This window comes from Silene latifolia, chromosome 9 (assembly GCF_048544455.1).
Source record: "Silene latifolia isolate original U9 population chromosome 9, ASM4854445v1, whole genome shotgun sequence".
NCBI classification, from domain to species: Eukaryota; Viridiplantae; Streptophyta; class Magnoliopsida; order Caryophyllales; family Caryophyllaceae; genus Silene; species Silene latifolia.
Window position 1 is genome coordinate 100828689 of NC_133534.1, and position 15100 is coordinate 100843788.

Sequence of the window (15100 nt, forward strand, 5' to 3'; positions counted from 1 at the left end):
CAGGTTTCGTAAAACAGTCATATCTCACTCGTTACTGGGTCATTTTGGGTGTGTAACCTATCATTAGAATCGTAAGAGGACAATCTATCACCTCCAGTTGGAGTTACAGCAATATCCTTTCTAGAACTCGACTTATGACAGTTTTAAGAAAACCTTTCCAAAATCGGTTTTCATACAAATCAATTTTTCTTAACAAAATAACTTAAACATGAATAAAACAAACAATGACGACTCAACACTTCTAAAAACCAGTACATAATTGAACTTTTATCATACCCACATAAAAATTAAACACGACATTCATAGATATAGACGCATGACCTTAATCACATACTACTACCTACAAACCAAGCATTAACATCATCATGATCATAGACACATGTACCACTACCATTTTGAAGGTCATGTATTAAATAGGTAAAATGCTCAACATATTTCATGCTCAAGATTTATCGTATACGAATTCACAATTCACCTTTCATATATTACCATGTTCCATTACTTTCACCATTTCATCCAACCATTTCATCCAACCTTTTCACAAACTTCAAGTTACAAATACTACACAAACATGACTCGATATACAACAGTTTTAAAGACTCCCCCATGTGACCGGTTAGAGATCGTAACGGCCTTAGTGCGACTTCGAGACGTCTCCCAAGTCTTTGCGGGTAGCTCCAAACAGCTCTCCCCGGGTTCGTTTTATTTAGACTCCCTAGGTTCATTGGGTTCATTAGTTTTAGGTGCCAGAATCGTCGGCTCTGATACCACTTTGTAACACCCCCTCATACCAAGGTACCTTACCAAGGACTACCCTAGCATAAAAGGCTATTACCATCTCGGTTGCCCGAGGTTGGAATATCACAGTGAACAGTCCAAAGCACATTTATTAAAGTACGAAAGATTTAAAGTTTACATAATCTCAAAATCCGACATCAAAGTACTATCATAAATCCAACAACTATAAAAGACAACTAAAACTCTTGACAGCGGAAGCTAAGCTTGTGTGGTGACTCCCCAAGACTGCCCCAAAGCAAAACGACTGCATCACCTGTCACAATCTGCTCACCATCCCCGAATGGATCACCACAGATTTTTCAAAACAACAACGGGGTCAGTTACTGAATAATTAAATTAAGACTGGTACAATAAGCAACCAGCTGATCATCCTCCTCCTCCGGTCTCCCGATCTCACACAGTAACCGACTACACACCGAAGTGTGTAGCCCTGCCAGATTACCCATCGCAACAAGTAATCCACGCCGCCAGTGGGGGACCGCAGCTAATCCCCACCTAAGTCCCGCTCATCAATGAGCGATATCCTCCTTCCGCGGCGGGCTCCACGGAGGGTGAACTAGGGTGTGAAGCCACTCCAACAAGTGACTCCACCACAATCATCACAACACCAACACTATCACCACACAGACACCGCACCAACACTCCAACGATGATTAGCAGACAAACAATTGTACACAAAACAACATAATCTCAAATCAATTAAACAGGAACTGAGTAAGGAAACCCTATCTTTCGCAATCCGCTACGCTGAAATCAATCATACAAATGCATAACAAATACCACATCGTCACCTACAACAATGATAATCAACAATCAACACACATATGATGACCAAACCCTAAACCCCCAAATTAACCCAAACAATAATTAGGGCCAAACCCTAAAAGACAACCTATTAGCAGATTACAACGAACTAGGGACTTACCAAATAAATCGAGACAAGAGACGGAAGTGTAGACTTGCGACCGATCAATTAGCCTTGAGAATGATTAAGGTGATTAGAGAGAGATGTGAGCGTCGTTTAGTTTTGGTAAAAGAATGATTTAGAAACCATAAAAGCATAATTTATAATAATCTGTAATCACCTTAACCAAATCGCGGAATTAAACCCGTCAGACCGGATACTCGGTCGCGTATAGAATATACTCGGTCGAGTATTCCACATACTCGGCCGAGTGTTCCTGGGCAGTAGCCAAACTACGATACACGACACCCCTTACTCGACCGAGTAGGCCATACTCGGCCGAGTACCAGCTTAGGAAAACCGTAGTTTTACAAGATCAAGTGAACAACTTGCATAATCTGCATCTGAATACCCTATGAGATTAAAACTACAATCCCCGGGAGACCATAGGTATAGTTTAGACGTACCAATCAAATACCGCAAAATTCTCTTTACTGCAATCATATGTTATTATTTAGGCACGATTGAAATCGAGCACAAACACATATACTAAACATAATATCTGGTCTACTTGTAGTTAAGAGAAGCGAGCCATTATACCTTGATAAGTCATTTCATCAACAGACTTACTATCTTCATCTTTTGTTAATTTCGCATCCGTAACCATTAAAGTGGCCATAGGATGAGAATTTTCCATACCAAATTTCTTGATTAGCTCTTTAATGTATTTTTGTTGGTGAATCATAATTCCTTCGCTTGTTTGTCGGATTTGAAGCCCTAGGAAGAACTTGAGTTCTCCCATCATGCTCATCTCAAATTCCGAGGTCATTAAATCTGAGAAATATTCGCACAATTTATTATTATTTGAACTAAAAATAATATCATCAACATATATTTGAACAACTAATAAATCAGAACCCTGAGATTTCAAGAACAAGGTCTTGTCTACATATCCTCTTTTAAAATCACTTTGAAGTAGAAATTTTGATAATATGTCGTACCAAGCCCTAAGAGCTTGTTTTAAACCATACAATGCTTTATGTAATTTTAAAATATGGTTTTGAAACTTGATATCCAGAAATCCGGAGTGTTGCTCTACAAAGACTTCCTCTTCCAAATAACCGTTAAGAAATGCAGTCTTAACGTCCATTTGGAATAATTTCATTCCTTTGTGAGGTGAAAATGCTATTAATAATCTAATAGCCTCAAGTCTAGCCACGGGAGCGAAGGTCTCGTCATAGTCAATTCCTTCTGGTTGATTGTATCCTTGAACAACCAATCTTGCTTTGTTTCGCACAATAACTCCCGTATCATCCAACTTGTTTCTAAACTCCCATCTTGTACTAATAACAGATTGATCCCTTGGTCTTGGAACTAAGTGCCAAACTTTGGTCCTTTCGAACAGTTGAAGCTCTTCTTGAATGGCAACGATCCAATTTGGTTCTTCAAGAGCCTCTTTGATGTTGATTGGTTCAATGGTAGAAAAGAAGGAGTGGAAGGAACACAAATTGTTCAATGATATTCGAGTTTGAACAACCTTCTGTATACTTCCTTGAATCGTATCCATTGGATGAGCGTCTTTATATCTCCATCTTTGAACTTGGTCTACCTTCTTCAAATGATTGAGATTCAAGAATTGTTCCCTTTGAATTCAATCCCGGGGTTGTATTAGAATCAGGTATAACCCTCGGTTCTATACCTTGGTTTGGATTCAAAGTTATAGCTTCATCAGTTATAACTTCAGTTTCTAAATTTTTGTCTTGAGAGGAAATTGTAGTATCATCAACTACAGTCTCAGCTCCCTTTCCCTTATCATTTGAAGGATGTATAAGATTATCATTTGTGCCTTCAATTTCTTTGTCTTCTTCATCTAACTATGGAAGATCATCTCTAGATAGACGGAAGTCAGGTTCATCTTCATATTCTTCTTCTGTAATACCCCTCATATTTTATGGTTATAAGACTCTTTGTGTGTGTCTAAAGTAAAAGGTAGACTATGAAAGGTTAATAGGAAGCTTGCACAAATGTCTCATGGTTGAAAATGTGATCACTTACTTTAGGGGCATGTTCAAACGGTCATATCAAGAGTTGTAGAGCTCCGTTGAGGGGGATTCAACTTGGAGGTGAAAGCTTATTGTCTTAACTTTTCACCGCATGGTCACAAACTTGTTTTCGATAAGTAACGAAAAATTGATGTTGTTTGAAAATCAGTACGCAAAGCTGAACTCGCTGAATGATGTTATACGTTAATACTCTTTCCTAATTCCGCACTTTCCTAAAATATTCCTATTATTATCATATTATATCCTATCTCAAATATTATTATTATTGTTATTGTTATTATTGTTATTATAATTATTGTTATTATTATAATAATATTATTATTATTATTATTATTATTATTATTATTATTATTATTATTATTGTTGTTGTTGTTGTTGTTGTTGTTGTTGTTATTATTATTGTTATTATTATTGTTCTTATTGTTGTTGTTGTTGTTATTATTGTTATTATTATTGTTGTTGTTGTTGTTGTTGTTGGTGTTGTTGGTGTTGTTGTTGTTGTTGTTGTTGTTGTTGTTGTTGTTGTTGTTGTTGTTGTTGTTGTTGTTGTTGTTGTTGTTGTTGTTGTTGTTGTTGTTGTTATTATTAATTATTATTATTATTATTATTATTATTATTATTATTACTATTATTACTATTATTACTATTATTACTATTACTATTACTATTGCTATTACTATTACTATTACTATTACTATTACTATTATTATTACTATTATTATTATTGTTATTATTATTGTTATTATTATTGTTATTATTACTATTATTATTATTACTATTATTATTATTACTATTATTATTATTACTATTATTATTATTACTATTGTTATTATTATTATTGTATTATTATTATTAGTATTACTATTACTATTATTACTATTACTATTACTATTACTATTACTATTACTATTACTATTACTATTACTATTACTATTACTATTACTATTACTATTCAAGTATCATATCTTTATCATATCTTTATCTTTATCTTTATCATATCTTTATCAGTATCATCTTTATATCTTTATTCTTATCTTTATCTTTATCTTTATTATTCTTTATTCATTATTCTTATTACTATTACTATTACTATTACTATTACTGTTACTATTATTATTATTATTATTGTTGTTGTTATTGTAGTTGTTGTTGTTGTTATTGTTATTGTTATTGTTATTATTAATATTGTTATTATTATTATTATTATTATTATTATTATTATTATTATTATTATTATTATTATTATAAAGGGATGCGCGCAGCTTTCATAGATAGAAAAATAAAAGTTTACATGAAATTGGTGGGGAGCCGAGAGACAATCTGGGCCCCCACCCTCTTAGCAACAGCAAGCTAAGTCTAGTAAAAATATAAGGGGCCACCCGTTTCCCCGCATCCTGAGATACCGAGAATTTTTGGACCCGCTTGAGCAAAGCAACAGCATCCGAGCCCAGCTCTCCAAGTGAAGAGAAAGAGATGGGAAGGAAACCATAACCAGCTGCCGCGCATAAATCCCTATACTTAGCACACTTACGCTGAGCAGCATCAGCGACAACCCGTCCGGGCACAAAATCCATCATCCCAGTCTGAGTCAAAGGGGAAGACCCTGTCAAATCGACACACACATCACGCCCTCTGTCCCACGAATAAAGCTGCAAATCCGCAGATGTGGATTTGTGTCGAGATGTGATTGATTATTAATATTGATTGTTCTTATGAATGTGGAATTGTGATGGGAGGTGTTGTTGTCACAAGTACGTTGTTAACGGAGTTGTACTTTGAGATGAACTGTAATATGTACGTTGTTGAGGGAGGGGTACTATTGCAGAGGAAAGGTTGTACGTTGTTAAGGGCGAGGGACCATGGTGATATGAGCACGTTGTTAAGACAGGGGTGCCATGTCATGAGATGGAGCACGTTGTTAAGGAGGGGTGCCATGTGTATGAGATTGAATTATTTATTGTTAATTATTGTTGTTAATATTTATGCCTACTCACCGTTTGGTTGATAGTGTATTCTGTAAACACCTATGATGAACTAATTATTGGATAGCAGATTGACTGACAGGTACTTGAGATTAGCTGACTTGGGAGCATTGGGACGTGAGCCAGACCTGGATTGTAGTTGTTGTCTAGATCACTTTAGTTTGACTTAACATTATTTATGGAATTTTATTTATTTCCACTGCGTAGTAAATTGTATTATTATAGTTTAATTAATCAGTTTGACAATTGTAATAAAACCTTTAATGGTTATTTTATATAAAGTACTCTGGTTTGTTATCTTTGTTATTCACTGCCTCGGGAAACCGAGATGGTAACAGTGCTATTTACTTGGGAGCCCTAGCTTAAGGTTCCTGATAAATAGGGGTGTAATAAAGTGGTATCAGAGCGAATGATCCTCAGGCCTAAGCAAATGAATCTAATGAACTTAGGATGTGTCTGAATAAAATGAACCCCAGGTAGAAACTGTTAGGAGCCCTCTTAGTATTGTTAGGAAAGCGCACCTAATTCGTACCATGGCCCTCTCAGTTTTGAACCGGTTACCTTGTGATACGAAAATTACTCAAAAGAATAAAATTCGTTAGAGTTGCAGCGGAATTAACGAAACTGGACAGTGCTGAGAACTGTCTGATTGTCGATTTTATACGATTTGAAGGTTTATTGAACTGTCTGAATCAGAACGTGAACTTATAATTTTTATGTGTTTTTATAATATAAACGAAACAAGAAAATAAAAGGATATTTTATTGAGCTAGACCTATAGCTCAACCAATGGTGAATTATAATCAAGACCTATTGATTATAACTCGTGTTAATGGTCGAAAACGCGTCAAACAATAACGGGATTTGGAACGAAACTCGTCGAACCTTGATGCTTACACAATGTAAACGAAAACTTTGCAAGTTTATTAATAATTCTTGGATGATGAAATAAAGATACAATAGCTCCCTATTTATACTAAGCTAGACCGACTCCTAGGAGGACTTAAGGAAAAAAACGACTTCCTTAACCTTAAACGACTCAAACTATGGCTAGATTGCCTTATTATAATCCTAATACTTTTAGGGAAAATAATTATAAGAAATACAACAATAGAATAATTAACTAAACCAGATTTTAAGAAAATTGGAAACTTAGGAAACCGATAGGCTACTAATTAGGAAAACCTAAATAAGGAAAGATATGGCAACCGACTTTGTGCTTGCCTATGCACGTTTCCTTGCTTCCTCAAACTCGGTATTTGTTGCTTGGCGTCCAAGGTAAGACTATACTTGGCGCCCAAGTAAACACACAACTCCTTTGGCTGACTCGGACTTGGTACCAAATAGCTGATGGATCTGAACAGTCCTTGGGACTGTTTCATTTAGCTGCTCCAAGTCTAAGTTAACTTCCTCATCAATCAATATCGTATCATCCCCTCCCTCTTTGAAAGGAATTGTCCTCAATTCAGAAATCCCATCATCATCAAGGTATGGAGATAGATCCCCGACATTAAATGTAGCATGTACTCCATAGTCTCCTGGAAGTTCGATTTTGTATGCATTATCATTCATTTTCTCGATCACTTTGTAAGGTCCCTCGGCCCTTGGCATTAACTTGTTCTTCCTCTTGCTAGGGAACCTTTCTTTCCTCAAATGTAACCATACCAAATCTCCTGGATTAAAAAGCCTTGGCTTCCTATGTTTGTTTGATTTCTTCTTGTAAGCCTCATTAACGGTTTTGATCCGTTCTCTTACCTATTCATGTAGCTTGTTCATAGACTTCAACTTTGACTCCGCATCCTCATGCACCAATTCATCTTTAGGTAATGGTATCAAGTCTAATGGTAAGTAAGGATTTAAACCATAAACAACTTCAAATGGAGAGTGAGTTGTTGCAAACGTAGGAGAACGATTGTAAGCGAACTCGGCATGTGCTAATTTCAAATCCCAATCCTTTTGAGTCTTGCTTACCAATCCTCGCAAAATAGTTCCAAGAATACGATTAGTAACTTCAGTTTGCCCATCTGTTTGTGGATGGTGTGAAGTACTAAACAAGAGCTTTGTTCCAACCTTCCTCCATAATGTGTTCCAAAAGTAACTCAAAAATTTCGAATCACGATCAGAAACTATTGTCTTTGGCATTCCATGTAGACGAACGATCTCCTTGTAATACAAGCCAGCCACATTACTTGCGTCATTCGTCTTGTTACAAGCCACAAAATGCGCCATCTTAGAGAAACGATAACTACTATCATGATAGCATCCTTACCTCATTGAGTGCAAGGCAAAGCAACAATGAAATCCATCGACTCATCTTCCCATGGTCTAATTGGAACCGACAATGGGGTGTATTCTCCGGGCTTGAACTTGCTTTTCATAAGATGACAAGTCACACACTTGCTCACAATGTTGTATACATCTTCTTGCATCTTTGGCCAATGAAAATGTTCCTTCAATACATCCAACGTCTTTTGTACACCAAAATGACCAGCTAACCCACCTCCATGTGCTTCACGCGAATGCTTAGGTACACAAAGAAGATTACCTTTGAAGAGGAATCCGTCTTGAATCACGAATTCTTTGAATGAACCATCTTGACATTCCTTGTATATCTCTCCAAAATGAATATCTTCAATATAGTAATATTTCAAGGTCTCAAAACCTAGCAAACGAACTTCAAGTGTAGATAACAATGAATAACGGCGTGAAAGAGCATTTGCCACAACGTTACTCTTACCATCCTTATACTTCGATGAAAAATGAAACGATTGTAAGAATTCAACCCATTAGCATGCCTCAGATTCAAATTTTGTTGTCCATGTATATGTTTTAATGATTTATGATCCGAGTGTAAAATAAAGCGACTAGGACGAAGATAATGACTCCAATGATCAAGAGCTCTCACCATAGCATAGAATTCTGTCATAGGTTGAATAATTAAGTCGAGCTCCTCCTAACTTCTCTGAGAAATAAGCAATGGGTCGCTTATTTTGAACAAGAATAGCTCCAATCCCTACACCACTAGCATCGCATTCGACTTCGAAAGGTTGCGAGAAGTCGGGTAATGCTAACATGGGGGCTTCACATAGCTTCTTTTTAATTGTTTCAAACGCCCTTTGGGCAGCCTCACTCCAATGGAATGTGCCTTTCTTCATACACTTCGTAATAGGACTAGTAACGGTACTAAAATCACGAATAAAACGTCGATAGAAGGAAGCAAGTCCATGAAAAGATCTAACCTCAGTTACTGTTTTAGGACTCGGCCAAGAACGAATATCCTCTATCTTTGTTTGATCAACCGATACTCCATCTTTCGAGACAACATAACCCAAGAACACCACGTTATCTACCAAGAATGTACACTTCTCGGCCTTACCATATAGCTGTTGTTTTCGAAGTGTTTCAAACACAGCCCGCAAGTGTTCAAAATGCTCATGGATGCTCTTACTATAAATTAGAATATCGTCTAAGTAGACGACAATAAAATGTACCAAGAACGGTTTCAAAACTTCATTCATTAATCTCATAAAGGTACTTGGGGCATTAGTGAGACCGAATGGCATTACCAACCACTCATACAAACCATGCTTTGTTTTGAACGCGGTCTTCCATTCATCACCTTCACGCATTCGAATCCGATGACAACCACTTCTCAAATCAATTGTTGAAAATATGACCGAACCATGAAGCTCATCTAACATATCATCAAGTCTTGGAATAGGAAAACGATATTTGATGGTGATATTATTTACCGCTCTACTATCGATGCACATCCTCCACGTTCCATCCTTTTTGGTACAAGCAATGCGGGAACGGCACAAGGACTCATACTCTCACGAACATAGCCACGCTCCATGAGTTCTTCAATTTGACGTTGTAACTCCTTGGTTTCCTCGGGATTACTACGATAAGCGGCCTTGTTAGGAAGTGGCGCACCTGGTACAAGATCAATTTGATGCTCAATTCCACGAATAGGAGGCAAACCCGGTGGTACATCTTCGGGGAAAACATCCTTAAACTCGTGCAATAGTTCTTTAAGTATTCCATCTTCATGACTCGTTGTGATGGTCTTTGTAGGACTTCTCACTTGAGACCAATGCATATACTGTTTCACCATCATTAATAGCTTGCTTCACCTCTCGTTCACTAGCAAACATAGACAAACTTGGCTTTTTACCCTTCTTTGCATGCATAGCTCGAATTGCATCCGGGGACATAGGACACAAAACTATCTTTTTGCCATTCACTAATAAAGAATATTCATTACTTCTTCCATTGTGATTTACATTACGATCAAATTGCCAAGGACGCTCTAAGAGAATATGACAAGCATCCATAGGGATAACATCACAAAGCACCTCATCCTTGTAAGAACCCATTGTAAAACCAACACGTACCTGCCTTGTAACCTTCAACTTGCTACCATCATCAAGCCAATGTAAATTATAAGGTTTAGGAGGTACCATAGTAACGAGTGCCAATTTTTCTACCAACTCCGTTGAAGCTACATTCGTGTAACTTCCTCCGTCAATAATCACACTACACCACTTGTCTTTCACTTGACACTTTGTATGAAAAATTTGTTCTCGTTGCTTCGTTGTAATAGGATCTGTATTAGCTTGTAAAGTACGTCGTAGAACAAGATTAGTATCATATATAGGTGGTTCATAAGGCTCAAAATCTATTTCTCCCTCCTCGGCTTCATTCATTAGAAATAACCCATCTTCGTTGTCTTCTTCAAATAACTCATCACGAACATCCACGGCCTCTCGCAATGTGATATTTCGTTTGTTAGGACAAGCATTCTATAAGTGTCCAAAACCTTGACACTTAAAACAACGAACAGTAGCCAAACTCTTTTCTTTAGGCGTCTGAACATTCTTAGGAACTTTTTGAGCGACTGGTGTTGCTGGAACAGTAGGTTTCGAACTAGAACTCGAACTAGCTCCCGCATTCTCTGACAAATCAGGTCTACTCCAAGGATTAACTCTAGATGAGTTACTTGCATTAGCACGTTTAGCCTTATTTTGCCCTTCCGCCTTGATACAAAGATCACATAACATATCGAAAGAAGTATAAGGGTGCATCTCAACCGCCTGAGCGATATTAAGGTTTAGCCCTCGAAAGAAACGAGCCATCTTCTGTTCCTCAATCTCCTCTACTTCACTCATAAGGGTTATTCTTTCAAATTCAGCAATATAATCGGTAATACTCAAGCTCCCTTGCATTAACTCAGCCAATTTATGCTATAAATCAATCTTATAAGTTCTAGGAACAAACCTCTTTCGTAAATTACGTTTTAAAGACTCCCACGAAGCTAGCTTTTCCTTCCCTTCACGTGCCCTAGCAGCCTTCAAACTTTCATACCATAAAGATGCGTTCTTACGTAGCTTCAAGATAGCATATTTGCAACGCTTCTCATCATCAATGTCCTTGAAGTCGAACATCCTCTCCATCTGTCTTTCCCAATCAAAATATTCCTCGGGATCCGTGCCACCAACAAATTCCGGAAGTTTGTTGATTTTGAACTCGTCCATGTACATGACTGGTTCCCTACGTGGGTGCATACGATGTCCTGTGGAAACGTTCATGTTCTTTAAAGCCTCTTGAAGATTTTGAAGAAAATTTGGATCATTAAAATCCATGATCACCGTCTTGGATCAACAAATCTGTCTCTGATGCCAAATGATACGAAAATTACTCAAAATAATAAAATTCTTTAGAGTTGCAGCGGAATTAACGAAACTGGACAGTGCTGAGAACTGTCAGATTGTCGATTTTATACGATTTGAACGGTTTATTGAACTGTTTGAATCAGAACGTGAACTTATAATTTTTATGTGTTTTTATAATATAAATGAAACAAGAAAATAAAAGGATATTTGCTTGAGCTAGACCTATAGCTCAACCAATGGTGAATTATAATCAAGACCTATTGATTATAACTCGTGTTAATGTTCGAAAACGCGTCAAACAATAACGGGATTTGGAACGAAACTCGTAGAACCTTGATGCTTACACAATGTAAACGAAAACTTTGCAAGTTTATTGATAATTCTTGGATGATGAAATAAGGATACAATAGCTCCCTATTTATACTAAGCTAGACCGACTCCTAGGAGGACTTAAGGAAACAAACGACTTCCTTAACCTTACACGACTCAAACTATGGCTAAATTGCCTTATTATAATCCTAATACTTTTAGGGAAAATAATTATAGCAAATAAAACAATAGAATAATTAACTAAACCAGATTTTAAGAAAACTGAAAACTTTCCTAAAACCGGATAGGCTACTAATTAGGAAAACCTAAATAAGGAAAGATATGGCAACCGACTTTGTGCTTGCCTATGCACGTTTCCTTGCTTCCTCAAACTCGGTCTTTGTTGCTTGGCGTCCAAGGTAAGACTATACTTGGCGCCCAAGTAAACACACGACTCCTTTGGCTGACTCGGACTTGGTACCAAATAGCTGATGGATCTGAACAGTCCTCGGGACTGTTTCATTTAGCTGCTCCAAGTCTAAGTTAACTTCCTCATCAATCAATATCGTATCACCTTGAAGAAAATTTAAAGGAGTGGGGTAATTAAAATGAAGTTGTATTAATACTTAAGGGTCGATTGTTTGCCTTAAAATGAATATTTCCAACCTTGTTGCAGGATGCGGATTGAGGTAAGTATTATGAGGTGTTATGAGTTTGGCCTAAGGCCGTGTTGTCTATTGAATTTGGCATTGGGAATTTTTGCAATTGGGAATGATAATATATATATATTGAGGTAGAATGAATTGACAATTTACTTATATACATGAGAGCTTGGATGATGATATTGTTAATTGAATGTTTTACATATGTGGCTGTTACATAATGTGTGAAATAGTGTAATACTCCGCATTTTTAATTAATATAATTTATAATTTATAAGATGTGAATAAATAACAAGTGTTGTCGTAAAAAGAAAAGAAAACAAAATTAAGAACCGGGTACAAGACCACGACTTGGACCGTGTTGGACCGAAAGTGAAGGGAGATGGTATGTGGTTTGGGTGTTATCTATGTTACTTAGATATTTTCATTAGTTTAATAATATATGCAACTTCCTAGAACCTTCCACATTCACCTACCAATTTATATAAATACCTAGCTAATGCCTCACCATCATATTTATTCCATATCAAAAACTTAACACATATAATTATGAGGAAGAGCACTTTTGTGAGAGAACCTTAAGACGGAGTTTTCATCTCGCGCTAATTAATTGTGGTAAGTTGTTTTATCACTTCACATCAATTATTTACGTTTGACCTTGACCCGCATATTGACCGTGACCGTTGACTGGACCACGTGACCGTGGAGGGGAGCCGTTGACCGATGGGTTTGACCACCGTCGGGTCAACCGTGTATGGGGGATACGTTTGTGAAGGTTTTGCGGGATTGTTTTGGGTAGTTTACATCTTAAATTCATTAATAAGATTAGTTTATAATCGTATATAATTTAATTGATTGATTAGGTGGTGGATTTGTGGAAGAAGCTTTCTAAATTTATTTATTGAATTGAGAAGATTTGCAAAAGGTAGGTTAACTACTCAACTATGTCTAATTGGTAATTGGTGAACCGTTATAAGATGGATTGTTAATATATTGTTGGCATGATATAAGTTGTTGGTTGCATTGTCTTATGATAATTATATCATCTTGAGTATATTATTATAATTGTTGTCTTGAGCGTCTTAGAATCATGTTATTATCATTGTTGGTTGGCTTTGTTGTTGGTTGGTATTTTGAAAGAGGATTGGCATTGCAATTGAGATTATTTGGCCGGCCAAGCACGGGGATGTGGAAGAGCCGTGGACATGCGCGGTTTTGGTCAGTCAGGCACGGTGGCGTTGGGGTTTGGTCGTGGACCTGAGCAGTATACGCATTATGACGGTTGTGATGTGGGTTCGGTTGTGGCGTGTGATGTGGCACACGGTTGAGCCGTGTGTGTGAGGGTCTTGGCTTGAGTCTCTTGATTATATTTTATTGCAGGTTCTCGTATTATTATTTTTGTTTAGTTATCCTACTCAACCTCGTGGTTGACTGTCTATTCGTGAACACCTATGATGAACCAAGTATTGGGGAGCAGATTGATTTCAGGTTAGCTTGTGTGAAGTGTTGGATGCTTGGAGGGAGCTTGGGACGTTGACCTTCGTCAGAGTCTAGAGATCACTTTAAATTATTCAGACACAATTTTGTTTATTTCCGTTGCAGTTGTTTTAAACGTATTTTGTATTATTTATTTAACTCATTGGAACTTTTGTAATAAAACAATTTGAGGCACTTTATTTATATCGTCTTAAAGTACTTTGGTAATTGTTTGTCTTCTATACCTACTACCTCAGGCAACTGAGATGGTAACACCTTTATTTATCTGGGAATGTCTTTCTAAAGGCTCCTAAATAAATGGGGGTGTTACAAAGTGGTATCAGAGTGAACGTTCCTAAGACCTAAACAAATGAATTTAATGAACTTAGGATGAGTCTAATAAAATGAACCCAGGGTAGATACTATTTAGGAGCACTTTTCTTAGGTTAGGGAGACGTCCTTGATCTGGCTCTTTTCAATTTTGAGCTGGTCACCTCGGGGAAGGTTAAGAGAGTGGGGTAGTTAGAATTGATGCTTTACCTTAAGGGTCTAATTGTGTCCTGAAGTTGTGAAAGGTACTAACTTTATTTGCAAGATGAGAATAAAAGGTAAGAAATTTTGAGACGGATGAGAAGGGATAGGTGTGTGGCCTATGAGACAGCAGTCATTGTGGATTGAATATGTTTTGAGCTTGTTTTAATTCATGGCATAATTACGCTTGAAAATTTTCTTGGCATATCATGAATGGCATAAATTGGAGAAATATGAATCGCTTGAATGATTGCATTTTTATAAGAATTGGTTGGATATACGTGAATTACATATTTAGAAAATTTCATGTCTAGAGACATGCGGTATGTGTTGCCCTGAACCTAAAAGCGTAGAATTATGAAATTGAATGAATTTAAGACTAAGCATGTATAAAGAGTAAATAATTTGAGCAAAAGAGGAAGAAGGGTCGTGAGTAGGCCGTGGGTGACGTGTCACGGTGGTTGGGTGGGCAAGACTAGCTCGGCCAATCACACATTCTTTTGTATGCATGAATTTTATCTTATACCTTATGCCAGGAAATTCGTTTAAAACAGAAACTTATGTTTTTTATTTATTCTTAATAGAACCCAAAAATGGCACCAAAGAGAGCTACATCCACAGCTATGTCACAGGAAAATATTGATAGGCTTATTGCGACTAATGATGCTTTAACGACTGCCTTGAAATCAACGACTGCACG

At 36.9% G+C, this 15100-nt stretch overlaps 2 protein-coding genes across 2 annotated transcripts; both read right to left on the reverse strand.

The window, feature by feature from the left end:
* Window positions 1-336: 336 nt before the first annotated feature.
* Window positions 337-3269, reverse strand: LOC141601408 (putative mitochondrial protein AtMg00820). Its single transcript, XM_074421688.1, has 2 exons — window positions 2770-3269; window positions 337-340 (listed from the first exon to the last, which is right to left on the reverse strand). The coding sequence occupies exons 1-2, from the start codon at window positions 3267-3269 to the stop codon at window positions 337-339; spliced, it is 504 nt and encodes a 167-aa protein (XP_074277789.1).
* A 4748-nt stretch (window positions 3270-8017) lies between these two features.
* On the reverse strand, window positions 8018-11392 carry LOC141601409 (uncharacterized). The gene is made up of 6 exons (XM_074421689.1): window positions 11028-11392; window positions 10637-10928; window positions 9854-10552; window positions 9500-9759; window positions 8653-9194; window positions 8018-8409 (listed from the first exon to the last, which is right to left on the reverse strand). The coding sequence occupies exons 1-6, from the start codon at window positions 11390-11392 to the stop codon at window positions 8018-8020; spliced, it is 2550 nt and encodes an 849-aa protein (XP_074277790.1).
* Window positions 11393-15100: the final 3708 nt, after the last annotated feature.

Coding starts and splice junctions, on each gene's coding strand:
- LOC141601408 (XM_074421688.1), bottom strand. CDS start 3,269: ATGGATACGATTCAAGGAAGTATACAGAAGGTTGTTCAAACTCGAATA.
- LOC141601409 (XM_074421689.1), bottom strand. CDS start 11,392: ATGGATTTTAATGATCCAAATTTTCTTCAAAATCTTCAAGAGGCTTTA. Junction 9,760..9,853: donor CTATTAATGATGGTGAAACA/GTATATGCATTG, acceptor CACGAGTTTAAG/GATGTTTTCCCCGAAGATGT. Junction 8,410..8,652: donor TGACAGAATTCTATGCTATG/GTGAGAGCTCTT, acceptor TTCGTTTGCTAG/GTTTTGAGACCTTGAAATAT.